Source organism: Lepidochelys kempii, chromosome 9 (genome assembly GCF_965140265.1).
Source record: "Lepidochelys kempii isolate rLepKem1 chromosome 9, rLepKem1.hap2, whole genome shotgun sequence".
In the NCBI taxonomy this organism is placed as follows: domain Eukaryota; kingdom Metazoa; phylum Chordata; order Testudines; family Cheloniidae; genus Lepidochelys; species Lepidochelys kempii.
The window spans coordinates 54,790,076-54,817,197 of NC_133264.1; the positions used below are offsets into that span (position 1 = coordinate 54,790,076).

The 27,122-nt window shown below is 44.1% G+C and overlaps 1 protein-coding gene across 6 annotated transcripts in view; it reads right to left on the reverse strand.

Moving 5' to 3' along the window:
• ING5 (inhibitor of growth family member 5) overlaps positions 1-27,122 on the reverse strand; it is a 51,023-nt gene that overhangs the window by 13,808 nt on the left and 10,093 nt on the right. For 3 of the 6 annotated variants that reach the window (XM_073360425.1, XM_073360426.1, XM_073360427.1), the window contains exons 2-3: positions 9,095-9,166; positions 7,942-8,108 (exon numbers count right to left, since the gene is read on the reverse strand). The exons of 1 other annotated variant lie outside the window; for it this stretch is intronic. In XM_073360425.1, coding sequence (XP_073216526.1) covers positions 7,942-8,108; positions 9,095-9,166 — 239 coding nt within the window. Of the gene's footprint in view, positions 1-7,941; positions 8,109-8,949; positions 9,073-9,094; positions 9,167-27,122 lie in introns of those variants that run through there. 2 more of the 6 variants (XM_073360429.1, XM_073360430.1) reach the window with 2 other exon arrangements.

The window sequence follows — 27,122 nt, forward strand, 5'->3', positions numbered from 1 at the left end:
AGCTCACTCATGTATCTCTTGTATCACCATAAGACCTTCCTCCTATAAGATCTCAACATATGCAGATGACACTACTTAATCTATCAAAATAGATTCTTAATTTTCTGGAACTGATCGCAGCTTTTAGGAGCTTCACAGATTACAAAATAAGATGGGGATTAAAAAAAAAAAATCAAAACTTTTGCCTCTGTCCCAGATAGCTCCATGACAAATATTCTTTTGAAATTAACCAAATGAACGGAACTTCTTTCCTCACTTGAAAAAAAATCTTCTTTCCTTCACAATCAACTCTCTTTGAAAAATAAAAAATAGAGAACAAAATGAAGTCTGGAGAACTCAAAAGCTAAGAATCCCTTCTGGGGTCACATCACTATTCTAAAAGTAATCTCTGCCCTAGGTCTGCTATGCCCTTTGAGTAAGATACTATCGCAAATTTCAGTTCAAACTTTCCACAACATAAACAAAATCTTCATTAACTTTATCTGAACTAAACAGTCCAGATACTCATATAAAATATTTAAAAGGCCATTGTCTATTTAAAAATTTTTTTTTCTTTAGGTATGCAGTGAAACCTATAAAAAAACAGGTAAGCAGCATTCTGCTGCTACTGGTAAGCCATGATTAGTAACAGAGGCAGGCAGCGAAATGCTTCACTGGAGAGGAGAATTCAAGAACCAAGACTGAGGGAGAGGCAGAGTAAGGCCTGCACTAGCCTACACACAAACGGATTTGATTTAAATCACTAGTCAGGAAGACTCGATTTAATCATGGTTTTCTACATAAAAGTGCATTCTTGTTGGTTGTTATTACTTTAATACAGTGGTTCCCAAATTTGTTCCACTGCTTGTGCAGGGAAAGCCCCTGGCGGTCCGGGCCAGTTTGTTTACCAGCTACGTCTGCAGGTTCGGCCAATTGTGGCTCCCAGTGGCCGCGGTTCGCTGCTCCAGGCCAATGGGAGGTGCTGGAAGTGGTGGCCAGTACGTCCCTCAGCCTGCGCCGCTTCTAGAAGCTCCCATTGGCCTGGAGCAGAGAACCGCGGCCAGTGGGAGCTGCGATCAGCCAAACCTGCGGAAGCGGCAGGTAAACAAACCAGCCTGGCTCACCAAGGGCTTTCCCTGAACAAGCAGTGTCCAAGTTTGGGAAACACTGCCTTAATACATCTTCTTCACAACTCAGAGATAGATTTAGGTTTCATTTTTAGAAGGTACACACTATACATTTTTAAACAGTAATTTATTTTGAAAACTTTTCAGATCAGTTTTACAGCTATATCAAAAAATGAATGATTGTTTGGTTATTTCTTTTACCAAAGGTAACTGAAGCAGATTTTTATGAAGTCATTGGGAGGTGAACTATCTCCAACTCAACAGGTTAATCATTAATATTTGCAGGATTTTCTTGCCATGCTGTATTAGGAGGAGAACATCAAAAGACAGACATTTAAATTGTTTTATTTAACTAAAACAACAGCGTTAAGTATTCTGGATTTTTTTCTTCTACAGCAAACAAATAATATTTTAAGAAAACAAGCATATATCCCTAGCTTCTCACATTTATCTCCAGACTTTTTCTCCTTGTCCAGATCTATTCCGCCCCCAAAAATCTTCTATTCATTGAACTTTTTGAAACTTTGCACTTCGAGAGAGAGGCAAGGGTAATTGACTCTGTGTACACAAATTTGCAGAGGGACAGTAGAATTGAGGTCTGTTATTTCTTACCTCTATAAATTATTTATTTAAAAACATTTTTGCTGTTAACAAGCATGTTACCTCTGGAGACACAAATCCACAGTCTGAGAACTGCAAAACTAAGCATCTCTGATGGTATCTTCTAGACTGAGAGCACTGAGTCCCATTGGGTAGATAGAAAGATTAACCTAAATAATCTATACAGAAGCCTGTGGAACCTCATAAGATTGGGTCCCTAATCCATGAACTATTAGAACTCATTTACAAAACTTTTCTTAAACATTACATGAATATATTGTCTCATACTATAGAATTAGAATTTATAATCCCTATTACATGATGAGATATCCTTGAGCTATAATGTATCTTCATTAAAACTATCTTTAGATAAGTTTTTTCCTCAAAAAGCATTTTATCAAAAAATCCGATTTAAATAAAATAATCAAATTTAAAAAAAATATGATTTTTTATATTTTTTTTAAAAAAATAATTGATTTTTATCCGCCCTGCCTCCAGTTAAAAAGAGCTTGTCTAAACAGAGAAGTTGCACAAAACAGACATCCCAACTGACTCATATAGCAGCCAGGAGTCTCTGGGATGGAAAAAGGGGAACAAGGTCTAAGGATACCTTTCGCATCTTTGTCTACTAGATCTCTGGTAAAAATTCCAAGTCCTTTTTGTAAACTCATGCATAGGTGTGAGGGTGGGCATGAGAGAAGGAAGGAAAAATTAGAAAAGAGAAGTATGGTGTATTTACAGAGAGATCTGGATGTGGGAGAAGGGGGAGAAAAAAGGAAAGAAGGTAGAGGTCCCAATGTGGGGGTAGGGGGTGTGGAAGGAAGAAAGAAATAAGGGAGCCTAGAGTGAGAGATGAGGAAGCAGACTCTAAAGACAACTTGGACAAAGTAGCAGTGGAGAAAAGCAAGACAAGGAAAGAAGATCTAACATCTCTTGCTTTTACGAGTAGGGCTGGTTGAGCAAGCCAATAAGTATATTTTCAACAAATTTCACTAATTATTAGTTGAATAATTTGTTTAACAATATTTTTATTTCACTATCTAACCAGCTCTAGAACTATCAAATACTATTTGGCAGATTAGCAATTTGATGAACATTAGCAAAATTCTTGAATAATACAGTCAAATATATTTTTCTGCTAATTGACCAGCTTAGTACTGTTACATTTAAAAAAATGTACAAAATACAAAACCACCTGTCAGTGTTACAACTGCAGGAGTGTAGTTTGAAAGGCGTGGCTTTGGGAGGTAGTGGAGTGGTGGTACATTTTTTTTTTTGTTACTCTAACTGGTATGCTTAGTCTTTGGGCTACAAGGTCATCTTTTCAAGTCCTGCACCCCACTCATCACTCTTTCTGTGGGACTACAATAGAGGGCACTGCAACCACAGGCAGACATGTCCAACTGCTTCTATTCACGGCCCAACTTATTCTGCATCCTCTCTTGTAGCAAGCCAAAGTGTGTAAGTGTAAGTCACAAAGGCAGTCCTCATTCTATGTGAATCATGTCAGCGGAAAAATAAGCAGGGAAAGGAGCACCACTCAAAAGTCAATAAAATAAACACAGTGGTGAGTGCCACCAGGGTCCCTTACAAGAAAACAGTGCTAGCAAGAAGCTCTTCTCTCAAGGACCAGAATATTTCTCCCCCGGGTCCATAGAGAAAAGGCAAATAGTTTAGTGTTCAGGCTGTAATAAGGAGGAAGGGACTTTGGCATGAAATTAACATCTTTTAGTCATCTAGATACTAAAGTAATGACAGACACTTTCCCTTAATCCTTCATATTCCCCATATTTCCCCCCATTTACCAACATCACTTTTGATGTCAACTCAACAATTGCAATGGGAAACAGCAAAGAATGGGAGCAATTTCAAGTTGCTGGTGCTATATTACACTGCAGATGGGCAGTACAAATCACAGCAGTGACTAACAAACCATACAGCTATGGGGTACTCACAATGGAAGTTTGTTTGACACACAACCTAACAGAATGAAAGGAAAACTGGAGTTTTCTTGGTAAGACAACGGTAAAAACCACTGTAACCCCTAGGTCCTTTTCTGCAGAACTGCTGCCGAGCCATTTAGTCCCTAGTCTGTAACAGTGCATTGGATTCTTCCGTCCTAAGTGCAGGACTCTGCACTTGTCCTTGTAGAACTTCGTCAGATTTCTTTTGGCTCAATCCTCCAATTTGTCTAGGTCCCTCTGTATCCTATCCCTACCATCCAGCCTATCTCCCACTCCTCCCAGTTTAGTGCCATCCGCAAACTTGCTGAGGGTGCAATCCACACCATCCTCCAGATCATTAATGAAGATATTGAACAAAACCGGCCCACGGACCGACCCTTGGGGCACTCCACTTGATACTGGCTGCCAACTAGACATCAAGCCGTTGATCACTACCCATTGAGCCCGACAATCTAGCCAGTTTTCTACCCACCTTATAGTGCATTCATCCAGCCCATACTTCTTTAACTGGCTGACAAGAATACTGTGGGAGACAGTGTCAAAAGCTTTGCTAAAGTCAAGGAACACCACGTCCACTGTTTTCCCTTCATCCACAGAACCAGTTATCTCGTCATAGAAGGGAATTAGATTAGTTAGGCACGACTTGCCCTTGGTGAATCCATGCTGACTGTTCCTGATCACTTTCCTCTCCTCTAAGTGCTTCAGAACTGATTCCTTGAGGACCTGCTCCATGATTTTTCTAGGGACTGAGGTGAGACTGACTGGCCTGTAGTTCCCGGGATCCTCCTTCTTCCCTTTTTTAAAGATGGGCAATACATTAGCCTTTTTCCAGTCATCTGGGACTTCCTGCGATCGCCATGAGTTTTCAAAGATAATGGCCAATGGCTCTGCAACCACATCCGCCAACTCCTTTAGCACTCTCGGATGCTATGCATCCGGCCCCATGGACTTGTGCACGTCCAGCTTTTCTAAATAGTCCCAAACCACCTCTTTCTCCACAGAGGGCTGGTCACCTCCTCCCCATGCTGTGCTGCCCAGTGCAGTAGTCTGGGAGCTGACCTTGTTCGTGAAGACAGAGGCAAAAAAAGCATTGAGTACATTAGCTTTTTCCACATCCTCTGTCACTAGGTTGCCTCCCTCATTCAGTAAGGGGTCCACACTTTCCTTGACTTTCTTCTTGTTGCCAACATACCTGAAGAAACCCTTCTTGTTACTTTTAACATCTCTTGCTAGCTGCAACTCCAGGTGTGATCTGGCCTTCCTGATTTCACTCCTGCATGCCCGAGTAATATTTTTATACTCATCCCTGGTCATTTGTCCAATCTTCCACTTCTTGTAAGCTTCTTTTTTGTGTTTAAGATCAGCAAGGATTTCATTGTTAAGCCAAGCTGGCTGCCTGCTATATTTACTATTCTTTCTACACATCGGGATGGTTTGCCCCTATAACATCAATAAGGATTCTTTAAAATACAGCCAGCTCTCCTGGACTCCTTTCCCCCTCATGTTATTCTCCCAGGGGATCTTACCCATCAGTTCCCTGAGGGAGCCAAGGTCTGCTTTTCTGAAGTCCAGGGTCCGAATTCTGCTGCTTTCCTTTCCTCCTTGTGTCAGGATCCTGAACTCAACCATCTCATGGTCACTGCCTCCCAGGTTCCCATCCAATTTTGCTTCCCCTACTAATTCTTCCCAGTTTGTGAGCAGCAGGTCAAGAAGAGTTCTGCCCCTAGTTGCTTCCTCCAGCACTTGCACCAGGAAATTGTCCCCTACATTTTCCAAAAACTTCCTGGATTGTGTGTGCACCGCTGTATTGCTCTCCCAGCAGATATCAGGGTGATTGAAGTCTCCCATGAGAACCAGGACGTGCAATCTAGTAGGTTCTGCGAGTTGCCGGAAGAAAGCCTTGTCCACCTCATCCCCCTGGTCCGGTGGTCTATAGCAGACTCCCACCACGACATCAACCTTGCTGCTCACACTTCTAAACTTAATCCAGAGACTCTCAGGTTTTTCTGCAGTTTCATATCGGAGCTCTGAGCAGTCATACTGCTCTCTTACATACAGTGCAACTCCCCCACCTTTTCTGCCCTGCCTGTCCTTCCTGAACAGCTTATATCTGTCCATGACAGTACTCCAGTCATGGGAGTTATCCCACCAAATCTCTGTTATTCCAATCACATCATAATTCCTTGACTTTGCCAGGACTTCCAGTTCTCCCTGCTTGTTTCCCAGGCTTTGTGCATTTGTGTATAGGCTCTTGAGATAACCCGCTGATCGCCCCTCTTTTTCAGTAGGAGGCAGGAGCCCTCCCCTCTCACACGCTCCTGCTCATGCTTCCTCCCGGTATCCCACTTCCCCACTTACCTCAGGGCTTTGGTCTCCTTCCCCCGGTAAACCTAGTTTAAAGCCCTCCTCACTAGGTTAGCCAGCCTCCTCGCGAAGATGCTCTTCCCGCTCTTCGTTAGGTGGAGCCCGTCTCTGCCTAGCACTCCTCCTTCTTGGAACACCATCCCATGGTCAAAGAATCCAAAGCCTTCTCTCCGACACCACCTGCGTAGCCATTCGTTGACTTCCATGATTCGACAGTCTCGACCCCGGCCTTTTCCTTCCTGACTAATCTAATTGCCTTCTATGACGAGATAACTGGTTCTGTGGATGAAGGGAAAGCAGTGGACGTGGTGTTCCTTGACTTTAGCAAAGCTTTTGACAGGGTCTCCCACAGTATTCTTGTCAGCAAGTTAAGAAGTATGGGCTGGATGAATGCACTATAAGGTGGGTAGAAAATTGGCAAGATTGTTGGGCTCAACGGGTAGTGATCAACGGCTCGATGTCTAGTTGGCAGCCAGTATCAAGTGGAGTGCCCCAAGGGTCGGTCTGGGGGCTGGTTTTGTTCAATATCTTCATTAATGATCTGGAGGATGGTGTGGATTGCACCCTCAGCAAGTTTGCAGACGACACTAAACTGGGAGGAGTGGTAGATACCCTGGAGGGTAGGGATAGGATACAGAGGGACCTAGACAAATTGGAGGATTGGGCCAAAAGAAATCTGATGAGGTTCAACAAGGACAAGTGCAGAGTCCTGCACTTAGGACGGAAGAATCCAATGCACAGCTACAGACTAGGGACCGAATGGCTAGGCAGCAGTTCTGCAGAAAAGGACCTAGGGGTTACAGTGGACGAGAAGCTGGATATGAGTCAGCAGTGTGCCCTTGTTGCCAAGAAGGCCAATGGCATTTTGGGATGTATAAGTGGGGGCACTGCCAGCAGATCGAGGGACGTGATCATTCCCCTCTTTTCGACATTGGTGAGGCCTCATCTGGAGTTCTGTGTCCAATTTTGGGCCCCACACTACAAGAAGGATGTGGAAAAATTGGAGAGAGTCCAGTGGAGGGCAACAAAAATGATTAGGGGACTGGAACACATGACTTATGAGGAGAGGCTGAGGGAACTGGGATTGTTTAGTCTACGGAAGAGAAGAATGAGGGGAGATTTGATAGCTGCTTTCAACTACCTGAAAGGTGGTTCCAAAGAATCATAGAATCAGAGAATATCAGGGTTGGAAGGGACCTCAGGAGGTCATCTAGTCTAACCCCCTGCTCAAAGCAGGACCAATCCCCAATTAAATCATCCCAGCCAGGGCTTTGTCAAGCCTGACCTTAAAAACTTCTAAGGAAGGAGATTCTACCACCTCCCTAGGTAACGCATTCCAATGTTTCACCAACCTCCTAGTGAAAAAGTTTTTCCTAATATCCAACCTAAAAAAGGATATAGAGGATGAATCTAGACTAAGGATAAAGAGGATGGATCTAGACTATTCTCAGTGGTAGTGGATGACAGGACAAGCAGTAATGGTCTCAAGTTGCAGTGGGGGAGATTTAGCTTGGATATTAGGAAAAACTTTTTCACTAGGATGGTGGTGAAACACTGGAATGCGTTACCTAGGGAGGTGGTGGAATCTCCTTCCTTAGAAGTTTTTAAGGTCAGGCTTGACAAAGCCCTGGCTGGGAGGATTTAATTGGGGATCGGTCCTGCTTTGAGCAGGGGGTTGGACTAGATGACCTCCTGAGGTCCCATCCAACTCTGATATTCTATGATTCTATGAAAACAGAAAAGAATGTGTTTTAAGGGAACTGCTGCTCTCTGTCAGTAACAAAGTTAACCCAAATATAGATACTTAAATATAGCAAAAAACCCAAAAGCTCCTTCTTAGTTTATGATTACACTTGCAAGAATGTCACTGATCACACAATCACAGCACATGTGCACTTAATTCTCACCATCTCATAGGTCTGCATGGCTAGCTGCACTTTGTCATCACTGTACTCCTTACATTTACAATAAGCGTTCTGAATCTTCTGGAGGTACTCCACACGCTGCTCTGGCAACAAGTGCTTCACTGTTGAAATGTACTCTGCTGCAAGGCTGTCAATTTCTGCTTTCTTGTCTGAAAAGAAAACAGACAGTACAATTACATGAGAATTAATTTCATGAATGAAATACTTTCTAGCTAGTGATGGTACTTACCTTATGATCCCAATTACCATAGTGCCTGAACCCCTTCAAAAACTAATGTATCTTTTTTAGAAAATCACAAAAAGGATTCACCCTACCCAGATCTGATACTGCACTCAGCAGTTTTCACCAGTGCCATTCCACTGACCTCAGTGGAGCTACTCTTGATTTACACTGGTGTGAGATCAGAACTGAATTCACTGACTCCAGTTCATGGGTTTCAACATTTCTTCAGCTTTATTCTGAGTGTGAGAATTTTTTCACTTCTATGCTACCATCTCCCTTTCCTTCCAGTGCCATTTCAACAGAAGGGAAACCCATTTGGCAATAACAGACACATACTGTTTGAAAGCTCAGATCCAAAAATTAAACATGAATCTCTGACAAGATATGCAACATTCTACTACTTTGCCATCAGGTTACACATACTTTCCCTCCTCTGTTATGATGATATCCATGTGTTGTTCACGTCAGTTTTATAGGGTATATTTATATATGGACAGACACTACAGAAGCTACTTATGTGTGACCTCCAAAAGTATAAATGCTGCCACCTGAATCTATCACAAAATAAAATGTTGTAGAATAAAGATTAAGAAAGACTCTCCACCTATATGTAGTGAGGCATTGCTACTGGAACAATTTGATATTAAACATGGCTATAACTGGTTAAAAAAAATCGAAGTCCATTGGTTAGATTTATTGACTAGAGCTTGGAAAGAAGGAGAGTATAAGTTCTCACATTTACTATGTGAGTACATTAGCACTTGTACCTTTACAGCATGGGTAAATCTTGTCTTCAAAGACAAAGCTTTGCTGTTCCATACTTCATAGTCATGCCAAGGCGCAGTGGGATTGTTATGACCCTTCAGACGAAGGATCTCTATTCTGACTGCTTACTGGAATACCTTAGCATACCTTCTGTTCTCTGATCCAGTTCACGCATCAGCTGGAAGTTCCTTCGCAAATCACAGGGCAGGTTTTCAATACCTGAAACAAAAAGGCACAGAGATTGCAGTCCCTCCTCCCCTCCATCAAAGCACGAATCGTCATCTCTGATACAGAACATTGATCAAATGCCCACCATGTATAACAAAAAAAGAGTTACATCCACCACCTAGTGATATACAGTTAAGAAGATAACTAGCCACAATTATGACAATAACCGTACATGTTCACTGAAACACAGAAGTTTCTTTGGAACTTGCTGTGCTCTCAAGAATCTAAGATTGTGGTTAAAATAAACATAAATAAAATGAAGATTCTAACCCTTCCTACTACAAAGAAAGCCTTGAGAATGTGAAGGCCCTGATCCTGCAATGAGTAATACATGCATAACTTTACACACCATGAATAGTCGCACTGAAATCAACAGAGCTACGTATAGTGCACAAAATTAAGCATGTGAGTAAATCTCTGCAGGATTGGGGACAGTGGTTATAATCAGTAACATGTCTATTTCATTTCAGTCTTTTTGGCATAAGATTACATAGACACAAGAAAAGTGGGCACTCCCCCATGCATCAAGGATAGTAATGCCATGATTCAGGTTGCCTCAATTTTTGGCTAGCCAACTTGTGAAAATTTAGGCCCAATTTTAAGAGATGGTGAGTATTCAAAGCTTCCATTGACTTAACTGGAGAAAATGGGGGGTGTTCAGCACTTCTGAAAGTCAAGTCCAAGGTGGGTACTTAAAGACAGAGATAACCAAAATCATAGGCCACTTTTGAAAATGTTCAAATGGATTACATTTCTACTACTAGTAAATCCTAAAATTCAACTGGATAAGTGGAACTGCAATCTGAAATTGCCATTAGGGAAAGACAATGAGTCTTCAAAGATGTGGCTCTCCTATCTTTGGGGGAGTTCCTTCCTGTGGACATTGCAAATAAATCAGGTTTCATGGTTGCTTTGATACTACAAGGTCAGGTGATATTGTCACCTGGTACAAAGTACCACCTTGACACTGCTGGTACTTTTCCACTGGAGACAAAGGCTTCCCGCCTTATGTAAATTCTATTTAAGGCAGGGGAGTAAGACAAACAGGACTATTCTCCAATGCCTTCCTGCCCAAGAAGAAAGACTGCTTAAGGTACCTGAAGAGACAAAGGAGCCGAGCTGAGAGAAAGGGAAGGGCTGAGTCCAGATTAAGGCTATGTCTACACTGGCAATTAAACAACAAAACTTTTGTCTCTCAGAGGTGTTAAATCCTCCCCCCTGAAAGACTAAAGTTTTGTCCCGACAAGTGCCAGTGTGAACAGCACGTGGTCGGCAGCAACGCAAACGCCGCTCATTGGGGGTGTAAATTCTGTCAGGAGAGCAGACAAACAGCAGCTACACTGCACGACTTCTAGTGTCACGGCTGTAGCGACACAGCCATGTCGCTAAAAGCTGTGTAGTGTAGTCTACTAGACAGGAGTCTAGTCTGTAAAAAGAAACAACTGGAACTCTAAGCTACAGAAACTCTGCAACGTGCTTAAAACAATATTTACAGTGCGAAATTACATTTTGTAATCTGTGTCTTGAGTGTATTAAACTGAGTTTGCATGTTTTATTTTATTTGCTCAGTAATCTGCTTTGTTCTTTTTGCTATTCCTCATAATCACTTAAAATTTACCTTTTGTAGTTAATAAACTTATTTCTTGTTTATACCATAGCCCAGTTTGTGCAATTCATATCGGGGGCGGGGGGAGTGAAAAGCTGTGCCTATCTCTTTCCACATTGAGGTAGAGGGCGATTTTTATGAGCTTGTGCTGTGCAGATTTTTCTATACAGTGCAAGACAATATTATTTTGGGTTTACTCCCCAAAGGGGGTATGTACGAGTCCTGGGTGAATCCCTAAGCCGATTCCTCCCACACAGAGCTCAGTGTCTCTGTGTCCATTTGCAGCTGGGTGTGTACCTACCTGAGTGTGTGTGTGCCAGAGAAGGCTTGAGGGCCTGGCACAGCTAGGATAGGATGAGGAAATCCAGGCTGGTGGAACAATGGGACCCCAGCACATCAGGTGGCATCCTGGATGGGGGGGCTAACCCGTCACACCACTCATTTGCAAACTTTTCCAAATGGGAGGGATTCTGCTACATGATATGCAGCTAACCTCATGAACAGTATGTGGGGCATGACACACCTACATTATTATTTGATACACGAGGTACATACAGTGTTAATTTCAGGCCACAAGATTGCATTGTGCATCTGCAATTCCTCCATGCTGATATATAATCTCAAATAAGGAACCTCTAGTCCCCTGCTGTGTAGTTTACAATGATCAGATCCAAAGGCCACTGACTAGACTTTGACCCCACATGCACAATTTATTAATAATACTGATAAGTACCAGTTAACCAGTGACTCATGTTGATATGAAAAAAGGAAACTTTTTGCTTTTCTATTAAAATATTTAAAGTGACAAAGAAAATTAAATGCAAAAAGTTAACATTGCACTGCTATGGTTACACAGAGAATTCTCAGAAGTAAGGAATAGTGAGCACAAAGATGGTGCTCCTACGCTGCATTTCATATAATGCCATTTGTGATTATGTGATCAGACTGTCACAGACAATGATGACCAGAGGGCATGGGATTTAAGTGAGGAATACTATGTAAGTCTATAATTAGAGGTGGCATTGTAATTCACGTTTGTGGCGGCAGACTCATGGCTGCACGCGCAGCACCAACTTCCTATTCCCTGACTTTCCCAATGCTCTGCACAGTCCCTGGGACCAGGAAATTTCCATTCTTCTTCAAGATGTGTGTCCCTATGGGTGCTCCACTATAGCTGTATGTGTGCCCCTGCACCTCTAATCAGAGATTTTTGGTAGCAGTGTCCCGTTGAGCCCGCGCATGTGCCCTCTCTCCCTCATGGTCTGCCTCAAGGCTATTTAACACTGCATGGACAAACCCCCCTCACTTCCTTCTCTACCACCTTTGGCCTCAGACAGAATGAGCAGTTGTCCCTTCTCTATCTGTGTCATTAGCAGGGCTGGCTTCAGGCACCAGTGAAGGAAGCAGGTGCCTGGGGCAGTCACTAGAAAGGGGCGGCACTCCGTCCGTCATCAGGGCGGCATGTCCGGGTCTTCGGTGGCAATTTGGGGGCAGGAGCTGGGAGCTGAAGTTAAAACTCCTCCCTATGGAAAAAACACTTCAGTCTGCAGGGGACTCCGGTGGGTGCTGACCCTGGATCATCCCCAGAGCCTTTACTCCCTTTCAAAAGGGGTCCAGTTTTGAAGAGGAGAAGAAGAGAGAGAGAAAAAAAGCCACCAGCAGACTCCCCCTGGAAAGGCTCATAAAAAGAGCTCCTCCAAGCAACTAGAGAATCATAGAATCATAGAATATCAGAGTTGGAAGGGATCTGTGGAGGCCATCTAGTCCAACCCCCTGCCCAGAGCAGGACCAATCCCCAACTATCTCATCCCAGCCAGGGCTTTGTCAAGCCTGACCTTAAAAACTTCTAAGGAAGGAGATTCTACCACCTCCCTAGGTAACGCATTCCAGTGTTTCACCACCCTCCTAGTGAAAAAGTTAATAATGTCCTAATATCCAAGCTAAATCTCCCCCACTGCAACTTGAGACCATTACTGCTTGTCCTGTCATCTGCTATCACTGAGAATAGTCTAGATCCATTCTCTTTGGATCCACCTGTCAGATAGTTAAAAGCAGCTATCAAATCGCCCCTCATTCTTCTCTTCCGTAGACTAAACAATCCCAGTTTCCTCAGCTTCTCCTCATAAGTCATGTGTTCTAGACCCCTAATAATTTTTGTTGCCCTTCGCTGGACTCTCTCCAATTTCTCCACATCCTTCTTGTAGTGTGGGGCCCAAAACTGGACACAGTACTCCAGATGAGGCCTCACCAATGTCCAATAGAGTGGAACGATCACGTCCCTCGATCTGCTGGCAATGCCCCTACTTATACACCCCAAAATGCCACTGGCCTTCTTGGCAACAAGGGCACACTGTTGACTCATATCCAGCTTCTTGTCCACTGTCACCCCTAGGTCCTTCTCTGCAGAACTGCTGCCTAGCCATTTGGTCCCTAGTCTGTAGCGGTGCATTGGATTCTTCTGTCCTAGCAGGACTCTGCACTTGTCCTTGTTGAACCTCATCAGATTTCTTTTGGCCCAATCCTCCAATTTGTCTAGGTCCCTCTGTAACCTATCCCTACCCTCCAGCGTATCTACCACTCCTCCCAGTTTAGTGTCATCCGCAAACTTGCTGAGGGTGCAATCCACACCATCCTCCAGATCATTAATGAAGATACTGAACAAAACCGGCCCCAAGACTGACCCTTGGGGCATTCCGCTAGATACCAGCTGCCAACTAGACATGGAGCCATTGATCACTACCCGTTGAGCCTGACAATCTAGCCAACTTTCTACCCACCTTGTAGTGCATCCATCCAGCCCATACTTCTTTAACTTGCTGACAAGAATATTGTGGGAGACCGTGTCAAAAGCTTTGCTAAAGTCAAGGAATAACAAGTCCACTGCTTTCCCTTCATCCACAGAACCAGTTATCTCATCATAGAAGGCAATTAGATTAGTCAGGCATGGCTTTCCTTTGGTGAATCCATGCTGACTGTTCCTGATCACTTTCCTCTCCTCTAAGTGCTTCAGAATTGATTCCTTGAGGACCTGCTCCATGATTTTTCTAGGGACTGAGGTGAGGCTGACTGGCCTATAGTTCCCAGGATCCTCCTCCTTCCCTTTTTTAAAGATTGACACTACATTAGTCTTTTTCCAGTCTTCCGGGACTTCTCCCAATCGCCATGAGTTTTCAAAGATAATGGCCAATGGCTCTGCAATCACATCCGCCAATTCCTTTAGCACTCTCGGATGCAATGCATCCAGCCCCATGGACTTGTGCACGTCCAGCTTTTCTAAATTGTCCCAAACCACTTCTTTCTCCACAGAGGGCTAGTCACCTCCTCCCCATGCTGTGTTGCCCAGTGCAGTAGTCTGGGAGCTGACCTTGTTCATGAAGACAGAGGCAAAAAAAGCATTGAGTACATTAGCTTTTTCCACATCCTCTGTCACTAGGTTGCCTCCCTCATTCAGTAGGGGGCCCACACTTTCCTTGGCTTTCTTCTTGTTGCCAACATACCTGAAGAAACCCTTCTTGTTACTGGCCAGCCAGAGGGGTTCCCCAGTGCGGCCATCTTGGCACCGATCCAAACACATGGGTTCCGAGCAGCTGGCCAGCCAGTAGGGCTCCCCAGAGCAGCCACCTCAGTAGGACGACACCAGCAGCTCTGAAGCACAGCTGTAAGCTCTGCTGCCACACCCTAGCTCTGAAGCAGGCACCCGAGAAGGGGTCTCCTGCTGTGAGCTCTGTCCTACTGTGAGCTCTGCTGCAGGCAGCACTGAGGGGCTTCCACAGTTAGGCTCTCATGCAACTGTATGGACCCCTAAGGAGAGGGGACAATTACCATACCATCTCTAAAAGAGCGGCACAGAGAAATCCTTTGGTACCAGGTGCAACAGAACTCCCATCTAGGAAGTGTTCTGCACCTTCCCAACCATCGATACTGACAACATACTACAGACACTCCTCTGTGGTACCATGTGAGCCCATGGTAACACATGTGCTCTGGTACTCTGGAGACCTGTGGCCTCAGTACCCAGAGAAAGACAATTACCATACCATCTCTAAAACAGTGGCACCAACAAACTTTCTGTACTGGGCACCAATGTCCCTCTAATTTTTAACAGGCCATGTGTGCAAAAAATTTCTTCTGTGATGCCGCCAAAGCAAAAAAAAAAGCCGCCGCCAAAGCCGGAGTTTCGCCATGTGTGCGGGGTTTAAGATCTGTGTGCGCACACACACGCGCACAGCTTAGAGGGAACAGTGCTGGGCACAACAAAACTCTCATTTAGGGAGTGCTCTGCCCAACTATCGGTACTGACAACGTACCACAGACACTCCTCTGTGGTACCAAATGAACCCATGGTACTGCATGAGCTCTGGTACCCTGGAGACCTGATGGTTGGGGAAGAACCACAAACCCCATTACTTGGTACCATGCAGGGCCGGCTCTAGGCACCAGCAAAACAAGCAGGTGCTTGGGGCGGCACATTTCTAGGGGCAGCATTCTGGCGCCAGCCCAGCTCGCCTCCGCTCCACCTCCACCTGCTCCCCTGAGTGCGCCGCCACCGCTCCGCTTCTCCCCCTCCCTCCCAGGCTTGCCACGTGAAACACATATTTCACGGGCAGCAAGCCTGGGAGGGAGGGAGGAGAAGCCAAGCGGCGGAGCGCTCGGGGGAGGCAGCGGTGGTGGAGAGGAGGTGAGCTGGGGCAGGGAGCGGTTCCTCTACCCCTCCCCATTACTTCCTGTGCTTCCCCCCACCCTCACTCACCTCCACTCCACCTGCTCCCCTGAACACGCTGCCTCTCCCTCCCCTGAGAGGGAGGCGGGAGAAGCGGAGCAGGTGGAATGGAGGTGAGCTAGGGCAGAGGGGTTGCGGGGGGAGCCGCAGGAAGCAATGGGGAGGCGGAAAATGCGGCACGCCCTGGGTAGGAGGTGGGGCTGGGGATTTGGGGAAGGGGTTGGGAATGGGTGAAGTTGGGGTGGAGCCAGGGGCGGGGGGAGGGCACAGAAAGAAAGTGGGAGTGGCCAAAAATTTTTTTGCTTGAGGCAGCAAAAATCCTACAGCTGGCCCTGGTACTAGGACCCTGATATTGAGGACCCCGATATCGAGCCCGATATCGAGCACAGAATCGCTCTTGGCACCGGGCTGTATACTGCTAATACCCCAGTCAGCGTCACCCTTACCCACTGAAGAATCTGGCACTAGCCAGGAGGAGATCATTTCCCTGGCCCTCACTGTGGCCCACTGTCACACTACAAGGGTCCTCCCCAATTCCATCAAGCCAACCTACAATCGCGGTACGAGCCCCCTGAGGTAAGCCCACCGCCCATGCCTGCCTTCCTCCCTCACCCCCCACAAGGCCATACTGTAATTGTTGTGTGACGTACAACACACGTCGAACCCATCCCCAGTGTCTCTCAGGGAGAGTCCACCAGATGGTTTGCTTCAGCCTGGCTGTCTAGAGCACCTGAGTCAGTGCAGGAGGAAGCTTTTTCAGAACAGGAAAAAGAACCTGAAGAGGAAGCTACCCCTCCAGCACACTTCTCCTCATCTCTCCCAGATGAGGCTGTGCTGCCCAGTCCTCATCACTAGGTAAGATTTTAAGAACTTTTTGGATCTTACCAACAGGGTGGCAGACGAGCTGCAGATTCCCCTATAGGAGGTGGCAGATACACATCACAAGTTGGTGGAAATTCTGCACACCACTTTCTCATCTAGAATTGTCCTCCTAATTAATGAGGCGATGCTAGATCCTACCAAATTCATCTGGCAGACACCAGTCTCCATCGCACCATCCAGCAACAGAGTGTAAAAAAAAAAAACCAGACAAACAAACAAATAAAACAAAACAAACCCCTATATCTCTATGCAAAGAGGCAGACTTTGTTTTCAACATCCACAACCCAACTCCATCATAGCAGATGTGATTAATGCACGAAGCAAGCAACATGATGCCAAGTCAACTCCATACGATCAGGCTTGGCAAGATGGCATATTCATCTGTTTAGAGTCATAAATTACCAAACTGTCATGGCCAAATACAATTTTATTAATTATGGGAAACCCAATGTGTTTCTGGAACATTACGGGAAACACAAAAGGAACAGATTCAGACCGTTCTTAGAGATGGTCAGTTAATAGCCAGACTGGTCCGAGAGACAGCACTGGATGTAGCTGTTAGAGCTGCCCGCCCAGTCTCCATGACAGTGGTACTGAGGTGGGTTCGGTTGTTGGTTTTTTTTGGGCTACACCTCTCTAGATTGCCCAAAGAGCTACAGACTTCCAGTTCGAAGGGCCAAACTCTTTGTGGAGAAGACAGATTTTCTCTCCATATCCCAAAGGATTCTCAGAGCACGTTACACTCCTTAGGAATCTACACTGTGGGACAGAAGAGAAGATATACCTCTCAACCACACCACAAGTCACAATCTTCTCAATACCCACCATCTCAGTGCTGTTATGAGCCACAGTGTAAGAAGACCAGGGCTCAAATTGGGAACGGTCTGCACCCCATCACGTGACCTCTCAAACTGCCTCTTATAAGCACTTTTGATGAGCTGGTCGAGGGCCTGAACAACGATACCTTCCCGGTGCTGAAAGCGGGGGTCAGGCCTGGCGCCTCACCATAAATGACCAAAAAATAAACCAAGGCACCCCTATAATGGCCCTGGTGGTCACCTCAATGCCCAAGGCCCTGCTCCATGTGCAGCTGCAAAATAGGTGGTTTTCGGTTACTAATCTGGCTAATTGCTTTTTTGCTTTACCCTTGCCTCCCAGGACTGCTTTGTGTTTCAGTTTAGGGGAAAACAGTTCACCTTCATGCAAGTCCCCATAAAATTCCACGATGCCCCCTCCATTGCACACCAACATGTGGTAGCTATGCTGAACAAACTGCCTCCTAAGGTCCGTTGCCACGTCATTTCATATGTAAACAATTTGTTAGTGCATAAGAAAACAAAACCCCAGGTGCAAAATATCACCAAAACTGTTTTAAATAAAATTAAAAAAACTGGGTTCAAGGTGTCGTTAAAAAAAGTGCAATTGGTCCAGTGTTCAGTCCCCCTGGGGGAAAAAGATAGGCTAGTAAAAGTGGCAAAGGTCCATGCATTGTGCAAAATAAACCCACCACTTTGAAACAATTGTGCACCATTTTGCGGGGGTTAATTTTATTCGAAATCACATTCCCAACTTTGCTACCCTCCCTCACCCCTTATGGACACTGCTCAAAAAAAGGGCATAGTGGCACTGGAGGGGACCGCAAAAAACTGCCTTTAACGCCTTGAAGCAAGCTGCCTTGTGGGTGCCGGCCCTCGCTTTCCCAAACACTACCAAGCCTTTTTACTTTCGACTATCATGCGGTCTGGAGGCGCTGGGTGCCGTCCTCCTCCAGAAAAATGCAGAGGGCTGGCTAATCCCGGCTGCATACAATTCCCGAGTACTACAGCAGCCAAAGGTAAAATATAGCCCCTGTAAAAAAAAGTGCTTGGCAGCAGTATGGGCGGCACAGACTTTTCAGGCATACTCCAAAGCGGCGCCAATAATACTGCAAACCCCACACCCTCCCTAAAATACATTTTAACCTGGTCCCAAATAAGTTTGATCTCAAACATCCGCTTGGCACAGTAAACCCTGTTTCTCACCCAAAGGTTCTTAAATCCTTGCTTGCTGCCCTAAACATCAAGCAACAAATACACATCAGTTATTGGCCACAAAGCAGCGGCACTGTAAAAAAACAAAACCAAAATTTTAAAAATGCCCTCCGTAAAATGTGCTCAACTTCAAAAACAAATTGGCCCCAAAAGCTGCCGACTATTTTGGAAGCTTTACACAACTCTAACCGCCTAGGCACTGAGTACACCTCCTACCATATTCTTTTTGGTCACCCAATAATGTGGGGCAATCTGTAAAAATAAAAAAAAAATTTACCTGCCAATTCACCAAACGGTTACAAATGGGTACACTGCCCAGCTAAGGGAGGAATCTGTAAAACCTGCAAAGCCATAAAAACCGTTTTAAACAAAAAAAAAAAAGGCTAAACGCAAAAACACTGTCATTAAAAACGTCCAAACCCAGCAAATTAAAAACAAGATAATATTGCAAAAACTAAAAAAAGCGACCCACACCTTGGACGTTAAGTGGATGGGCCCGTATCCCATTGTAAACTGCATCTCTCCGGTAGTGTACCAGCTTCAGCTGCCCAAAAAAGTAAAATAAGTGCATGCCAATCAGCTCAAAACATATGTTTCTTCCTAGGTTTCTGGTCATGGTGTCATGGGCCTCAATTGTAAACCAGCCACCGGCCTGGACCATCTGGGTCTTCAGCTACCCATAAAATTATCTAAATAATAATTATTATAAAAATATATATATACCTCCAAAGGCCCTCCATGATCCAAGCTGCCACTGGGGCCTGGGCCACAGCGTGGCAAAAAGCAAAAAAAGAAAAAAAAAAGGTGCCTCGGCTGCAGTGCAAATAAACATTATAGGGCCACGGCAAAATACCTGGTGGGTGGCCCCAAGCCTCCCTGAAATCCCAGAGGAAAAAAACCTATTCAACTTATTCATAAATGATCTGGAGAAAGGGGTAAACAGCGAGGTGGCAAAGTTTGCAGATGATACTAAACTGCTCAAGACAGTGAAGACCAAAGCAGACTGTGAAGAACTTCAAAAAGATCTCACAAAACTAAGTGATTGGGCAACAAAATGGCAAATGAAATTTAATGTGAATAAATGTAAAGTAATGCACATTGGAAAAAATAACCCCAACTATACATACAACATGATGGGGGCTAATTTAGCTATAACTAATCAGGAGAAAGATTTTGGAGTCATCGTGGATAGTTCTCTGAAGATGTCCACGCAGTGTGCAGCGTCAAAAAAGTCAAAAAAGCAAACGGGATGTTAGGAATCATTAAAAAAGGGATAGAGAATAAGAGGGAGACTATCTTATTGCCCTTATATAAATCCATGGCACGCCCACATCTTGAATACTGTGTACAGATGTGGTCCCCGCATCTCAAAAAAGATATACTGGTATTAGAAAAGGTTGAGAAAAGGGCAACTAAAATGATTAGGGGTTTGGAACAGGTCCCATATGAGGAGATATTAAAGAGGTTAGGACTTTTCAGCTTGGAAAAGAGGAGACTATGGGGGGTATGATAGAGGTGTATAAAATCATGAGTGGTGTGGAGAAAGTGAATAAGGAAAAGTTATTTACTTGTTCCCATAATATAAGAACTAGGAGCCACCAAATGAAATTAATGGGTAGCAGGTTTAAAACAAATAAAAGGAAGTTCTTCTTCACTCAGCACACAGTCAACCTGTGGAACTCCTTGCCTGAGGAGGTTGTGAAAGCTAGGACTATAACAGGGTTTAAAAGAGAACTGGATAAATTCATGGAGGTTAAGTCCATTAATGGCTATTAGCCAGGATGGGTAAGGAATGGTGTCCCTAGCCTCTGTTTGTCAGAGGGTGGAGATGGATGGCAGGAGAGAGATCACTTGATTATTACCTGTTAAGTTCACTCCCTCTGGGGCACCTGGAGTTGGACATTGTCGGTAGACAGGATACTGGGCTGGATGAACCTTTGGTCTGATCCAATATGGCCATTCTTATGTTCTCATTTTCCTCATGTGGTGGCCTGGAGCAGAATGGGAGGCCCTTTGGCAAGCAATAGCAATCCCTAAACACAATATTGTTGCCGTAACCTCCTAAACCAAGCAAACAATATCCATAACAAAAGCCAAAAAGGGCTGTCGCAAAACAACTAATAACTTTAAAAATTTATCATCCATGCCTCAGTTTCCCCAATAAATGCATTTGCAATGTTCTTTTCCTTTCCCTTTTTGCTTTGTTAACAAAACAAGGCAGTAATAGCAAAAGCCCAAAAACACCCTAAACAAAAGTGGTAAAACCACTCTTGCTGCTTCAGGCCAGCAAAATTCGTCAGAGCAAAACAGTGTATATTTGGTGGCGCATATCTATAAAAATCCTTGGTTTCCAACATTTTCCCTCTCTTTTGTTAATTTTACCACTGTCCAAAACTGGCCCTAATTAAAAAAAAAGGTCAGTTATCCATTGGCAGGGGGGCAATTGTGGCACATCATCCTGGGGGCAATTGTGGGCACCATGTACTACCTGGGTATGTTCCCAGGGGCATCCCCCTGCCAAAAGCCCCAGGTCTCCTGGCCCTGCATATCCCCCTGCAATTAAATCCCAAACGGAATTACTCCAAAAGGGCTCCTTACCCCGCCAGACAACACCACATAAAACAACACTATGTCCCATCGCCGTCCAAACCCCCCTCCCAAAAAGTTTATGTCCCCTTAAAAAAAAATGGTCCCCACCTTTAAAAAAAAAAAATCTCCATCCATACTGCCAGCGCTTATGGTTTTACTAAAAAGAAAATCTAAAAACAATGGCTCAAGTAAACTATCGATGGAAGGGTACATAAAAAGGTTTTCAATGTCATAAAAAAGTTCAATATGCCATCTAAGTTAATGCTTCACATTAACAGTTAGCATCAAAACGTGGTTGCAATGTTGGACCCCAAATGGTGTAGGGTTCAACCTAACCCCCACAGTTCCAAATATTGGTATATCACATATATCACTCACTCATCCACACAAACATCCCGCCAGTGTGGAAAGGTAGATATTACATGCCCCAAACAATTTCCAGCATCCCTTTTAAATTGTAGCCTTCTCTGCTTAGCCCCTAGTCTTCAAAAAACAACTCTAAAAAAGCACCTCCACATCTCCCCCCCACCAGTGGTGGTGGCAGATGTTACCGGCCACCAAATAAAAAGCAGCCACTCAACGCTAAATCCTCCTTAATGCCACCTTGGGAGCTTTAAATATTTACCTGCCCCTAACACACTTTCAGGTCCCTGCCTTCCTTCCTAATTGTACAAGGGGGACCACCCTGCAAGTTGCCCTCCTTAGGCAAACGTTGTCCTTGTCCCCCACAAAAAGGCAAACCTTAGTAAACTCCTTGTGGGATGGGGCCAATACGACAGCTAGTATTTAAAATATTCAGCAAGGGGCCATTAAAAACCAACGGTTAAAACAGTTAAAAAAGGCCATGGGGCTGGTCACAAATGCAAATCTCACTCACCTTACAGTAGCCACCTCCACCCTCAAACACACTGCCAAATTGGCCCTCCACATGCGGGACACCTTGTGGGGACTAATTAAGGCCAAAAACCATCTAGCTTAAAATTCTGTGTGCTCCCAGCTTCAATAATATTTAATCTAAGAAGTCCGTGGCATCCAAAAAAATTTGCTCCACAAAGCCTGGCCCAGGGAAATCCATTCCCACTCAGAAATTCCCCAAAAGCAATGGCCTTTTCGCTATTCCTAAAGGCTCACTTACTAAAACTGCACAGGCATAGCCTGCTCCTTCATGGCCTTTGGCCCCATAAAAAAAGTGTGGGCCCCTGCTATAAAAATCCAGCCAGGCCTTTAAAAAGACTCTAAAACTGGGTGGTCCATCGTAACGTGTGGAAGGCGGCTCCCTCCAATGACAAGGCTATGCAGTATGTGCTGACTGCAGCCCCTAACTATCAGCACACATAAATTGCAAAGGGCAAAATCTGGTAGCTATGGACTATAAAGCCCCCTCAAATAATATATATAAAAAAGGCAATACCAGGCCGGTTTATGAAGTGGGTCAACATATCTGCTGGGAAGGGGAGGCATCAAAATATGCCCCCACCAAAGCACATCTGTTTACCAATACCTCCGTGTGTGTTTGGAGGACCACCTACCCCAGGGTGCCCCTCAATTTGCGGTTCCAATTTCAAGCGCAAAATTTTTCGGTGCATTGGCCCGCTGTTATCCAAAGTAGTGTTAATGTTTCTAATTATATTGTGTTTAATTTTTCATAAATCACACCCAATGTTTTTCTTCTATTAACGCACACCTGGAAACAACTAACCATGTTCCACACAAATGCCTCCTCCTTTACAGTGGTGCAGCACACATTTAATCTAAAAAAAGCTACCTTTGCCACAGCCATCCAGATGGGGCATCTACGCCAACAAAAAAATGTGCTAAGCTATGTTACTAATAAAGCCAAAAGCCACTACTGGCTGGTCTATGCAATTGTTGCTGCCCTCACAATTTTGTTTGTGCTATATTGCTGTTTGTGTAGGAGGCCAACGGTAACACTAGCCACCGTGTCAGAGGGAGGGTAAAAACCTAAATGGTAACCCCTCACAAGATTCCTTTGCAGGTTGCGAGAGGCTGAAGGGAGAGGAAGGGAGAAAGGAACGGGTTAACTCGACGCTTCAGCTAGGTCCGAAAATAAAAAGCTAACTCCAGCCCAAGGTCACTGCACACAACAGATTCTCTGCTACCTGCCAAGAAAGACGGGAACCTAAATTCCAACCCCAGAAAGCTGCAAAAAGCTGGTTTAAACTGGTACAAAAAGCATGGAAAACAAAGGTCCCTAAATGAAATGCCCCCAGAAGAACCCAGGGCTTAAAAATCCTCTCAAAAGCCAAAACAAGTCGGAGATCAATACCAGACCCTGGACAGCCTGTGCACAGGACAGAATTCTCGTCCACCTTTCTCCGTCTTCTTCTTACATTACACCCGGGCTTGGCCAGCCCTGGGTTGTGCATGTGTAAGTATAAAAGTGGGCAAGGGCTCGGGCACTAACGCTTTCTTCCTCCCTTTAAGTAATGTAAAAAAACCACAGCACTCACAGGCTTGGGCACTAACGCTCTCTTCCTTCCTTTGAGCGACGTGGGGAGAACCCAGCACTCACCGCTGTTGTTTTATTAATAAAGCTTTAAACTTAGTCACTTGGTGTGCTCCTTCATCTCATCCCCTAAAAATCCTGCGGCCTCAGCCTGTTCACCTGACGCCACAGGCAGACTGGTAACTTAAATCTCTCACAAAATCCCCTAAACTCTTCCTTTTGTCCAAAGAAAGATCCAAAAGCTCTGTGATATCGGCTCAAAGACTATCCAAAAGGGTCTCTAATTGCATTAATCACTTATCAAGGGCACAACTTGCTTCCGTCCAGAGTCCATATGCACTTCACGAGGTCAGTTTCTACCTCAATCACATTCCGTAGGGATACCCCTATCTCAGCAATCTATAGAGCAACGACCTGGGCCTCTGCCTATACTTACGCAGAAAATTATGCGATCACTAAAGATTTGGCTGCTGACACCATCTTTGACTCCACAGAGCTCTCTGTAGTAAAAGACTCCACTCCGAAGTCCCAGCCTCCAGTGGTGGGTACTGCTCGGGAGTCACCTACAGTGCAGCACCCATAGGGACACTACTCGAAGAAGAAGAGGAAGTTACTCACCTTGTGCAGTAATGATGGTTCTTCGAGATGTGTGTCCCTATGGGTGCTCCACAACCCGCTCTCCTCCCCACTACTTCGGAGTTCTCTGTAGGGCTCTGCGGTAGAGAAGGAAGTAAGGGGGGTTCACCCGTGCAGTGCTAAATAGCCTCGAGGCAAACCATGAGGGAGGGAGGGCGCATGTGTGGGCTCAGAGGGACATTATTACCAAAAATCTCTGATTAGAGGCACAGGGGCACACAGACAGCTACAGTGGAGCACCCATAGGGACACATCTCAAAGAACCATCGTTACTGCACAAGGTGAGTCACTTCCTCTTTTTCAATCTGAAATTCCAAATTCTGGAGAAGAAGATGAAACCCACAAAAACTTCCAGGAAAAGCAAACTCACAAATTCAAAATTTATAGTGTGCAAACAGAATGAAGTCCAGATCAGTAATATGTGCTTTAAAAGGACCAATTTCACAAAGATGAAACAACTGTGAGCCAAATCAGCTGGAAGGAAAAAGTTAATCAGGAAAATGTGAATAATAATAGGGAATTGTTTAAGGACACTTTTCTAGAAGCCCAAAATGTCATAATTAAGGAAAAGGCCTTACTGATTTAAAATAATTGACCTGGTTTACAGAGAAGTGAAGGCATCTATACAATTTTTTTTTAAATGGAACAAACTGAAGTAAGGTGAAGCTGACAATAATGAATGTAAATCAGAAGTTAAGAATTATAGAAGGTTTATAAAGGAAACAAAAAGGGACAGAGGGAGAAATCTATAGTCAGCAGAGTTGAGGAAAAGGAGGAGTTTTTCAAGTGTATTGGGTACAAAAGATATCCTAACAATGGTACTGATCCATTACTAGATGGAAATGTTAATCATATTTAACATTTTTATCAATGACCTGGAAGAAAACATAAAATTATCACTAATAAAAGTTGCAGATAACTCTGACACATGGCCAGGAAGGAGCAGCTTGCAGGCTAATTGATCCAGATTCAACCTATTACATATTGATAGATAATTTGAGTGTTTATATATTGTTAGAGGTTGACAATGTAATCTAACAGTTCCTGTCTATGCTGTATGTATTCTGTTAATTCTGAAATCAAAAGATCTTAACATTTAAATGAATTGTAAATACAGTTTTCAGAGTGGTAGCCGTGTTAGTCTGTACCAGCAAAAAAAGGAGGAGTACTTGTGGCACCTTAGAGACTAACAAATTTATTTGGGCATAAATTTGTTAGTCTCTAACGTGCCACAAGTACGCCTCGTTTTTTTTAAAATACAGTGATATTACTGTATTGATTTCTCTTTGAATTATATAGCATATCACCTGCAAATGGTGGAAGACAGGCAATAGCCTTATGTTAATCCGTGTAGCTCATTACTAGTGATGTTTAGGAAATAGGTCTACTTCAAAGTTGCGATGATTGCCTATTGTTCACCTGAGGACACCGTGATGTCAAGAGGAGGCCTGGAACTGAATAAAGGACTCTTGGGTTCTGATCCTTTTTATCTCAAATCTGCTTATCCTTTATAAGGGGACGCATTGAGCTACAAGACTGAGGTCTCCAATTTAATTTGGATCAACCTGGTATGGAACATTGGACTGAACCTGTGGACTTATTCTAAGAAATCTTTGCAACTCCAAAATTCACCATCTCTAGTATGAAACTGATAGAACTGTAATCATGTCTGTATGTATAATGGTCTTTTAACCAATACTCTTTTCTTTTTTTAATAAATTTTAGTTTAGTTAATAAGAATTGGCTGTAAGTGTGTATTTGTGTAAAATCTGAAATATTAACCTGGGAGGTAATGTGTCCAATCCTTTGTGATAGAACCTTCATATTTGACTTGGCTGTCTGGGAGGGAGCCCAAAGGCTGGGTTGCTTTTCAGGGAACTGTGTTTTGGCTTCTGTGTAACCAGTAAGCTATTATGGAAACCATTTTGTTGCTATCTTGGTTAATCTAAGTATTAAAATAACCACCAGTTTTGGGGATTGTTTGCTCCATTCTTTGCAGTTTGCCCTAATTGAGTAACCTCAGTGTGGCCCCCCCCTTTGGACCCTGGTCACAGACCCACAATAATGGGGGCATGGTAAACCATGAAGAGACAGGTAACTGATATACAGCAATCTGGATCATTTGGTATGACAGGTGCCAGCACACAATATGAGTCTGGGTGACTGTGGACTATCGCAGGAAGCAAGGATTCTGAATAAGATTTGGGGTCGGAGGTGGATAATCAGCTAAACATGAGCTCCCAGTGCAATGCTGTGGCCAAAAGAGCAAATGTGATCACTGGATGCAAAAACAGAGGAATCTTGAGTAGGAATAGAGAGGCTATTTTATCTCTGTAGCTGACACTAGTGCAGCTGCTGTTGGAAGTATCCAGTTCAGGTGCCCACAGTTCAAGAAAGAAGTTGATAAATTGGAAAGGGTTCAGAAAAGAGTCACAAGAATGATTAAAGGATTAGACAAAGTGCCTGATATGAGTGACCTCCCTGAGTTTATCTATTTACATTAACAAAGAGAAGGTTAAGTGGTGTCTTGATTACAGTTTATAAGAACCTAGTTGGGGAACAAATATTTAACAATTGGCTCCTCAAGCAAGCAGACAAAGGTATAACAAGATCCAACGTCTAGAAGTTGAAGCTAGACAAATTCAGACTGATAATAGGGCATATATTTTTAACAGTGAGAGTAATTAACTTCTGGAATAACTTACCAAGGATTATGGTAGATTCTCCATCACCGACAATTTGTAAATCAGGACTGGATGTTTCTCTAAAAGATCTGCTCTGGGAATTATTTTGGAGAATTTCTATGGCCTGTGTCATACAGGAGGTCAGAATACATGATCACAGGGGTTCCTTGTGGCCCTGCAACCTATGAGAAACAGCTACACAAGGAGAGGAACACTTTTATAAAGAGGGGTGGAGAGAGAGTCTGTAAAGAACTGGGGATGTAGAGACAGCCCCTTATAGGATTGAAATCCATTTACTCAATAGATGGGTCTAACAAATTTTTATTAGGCAAA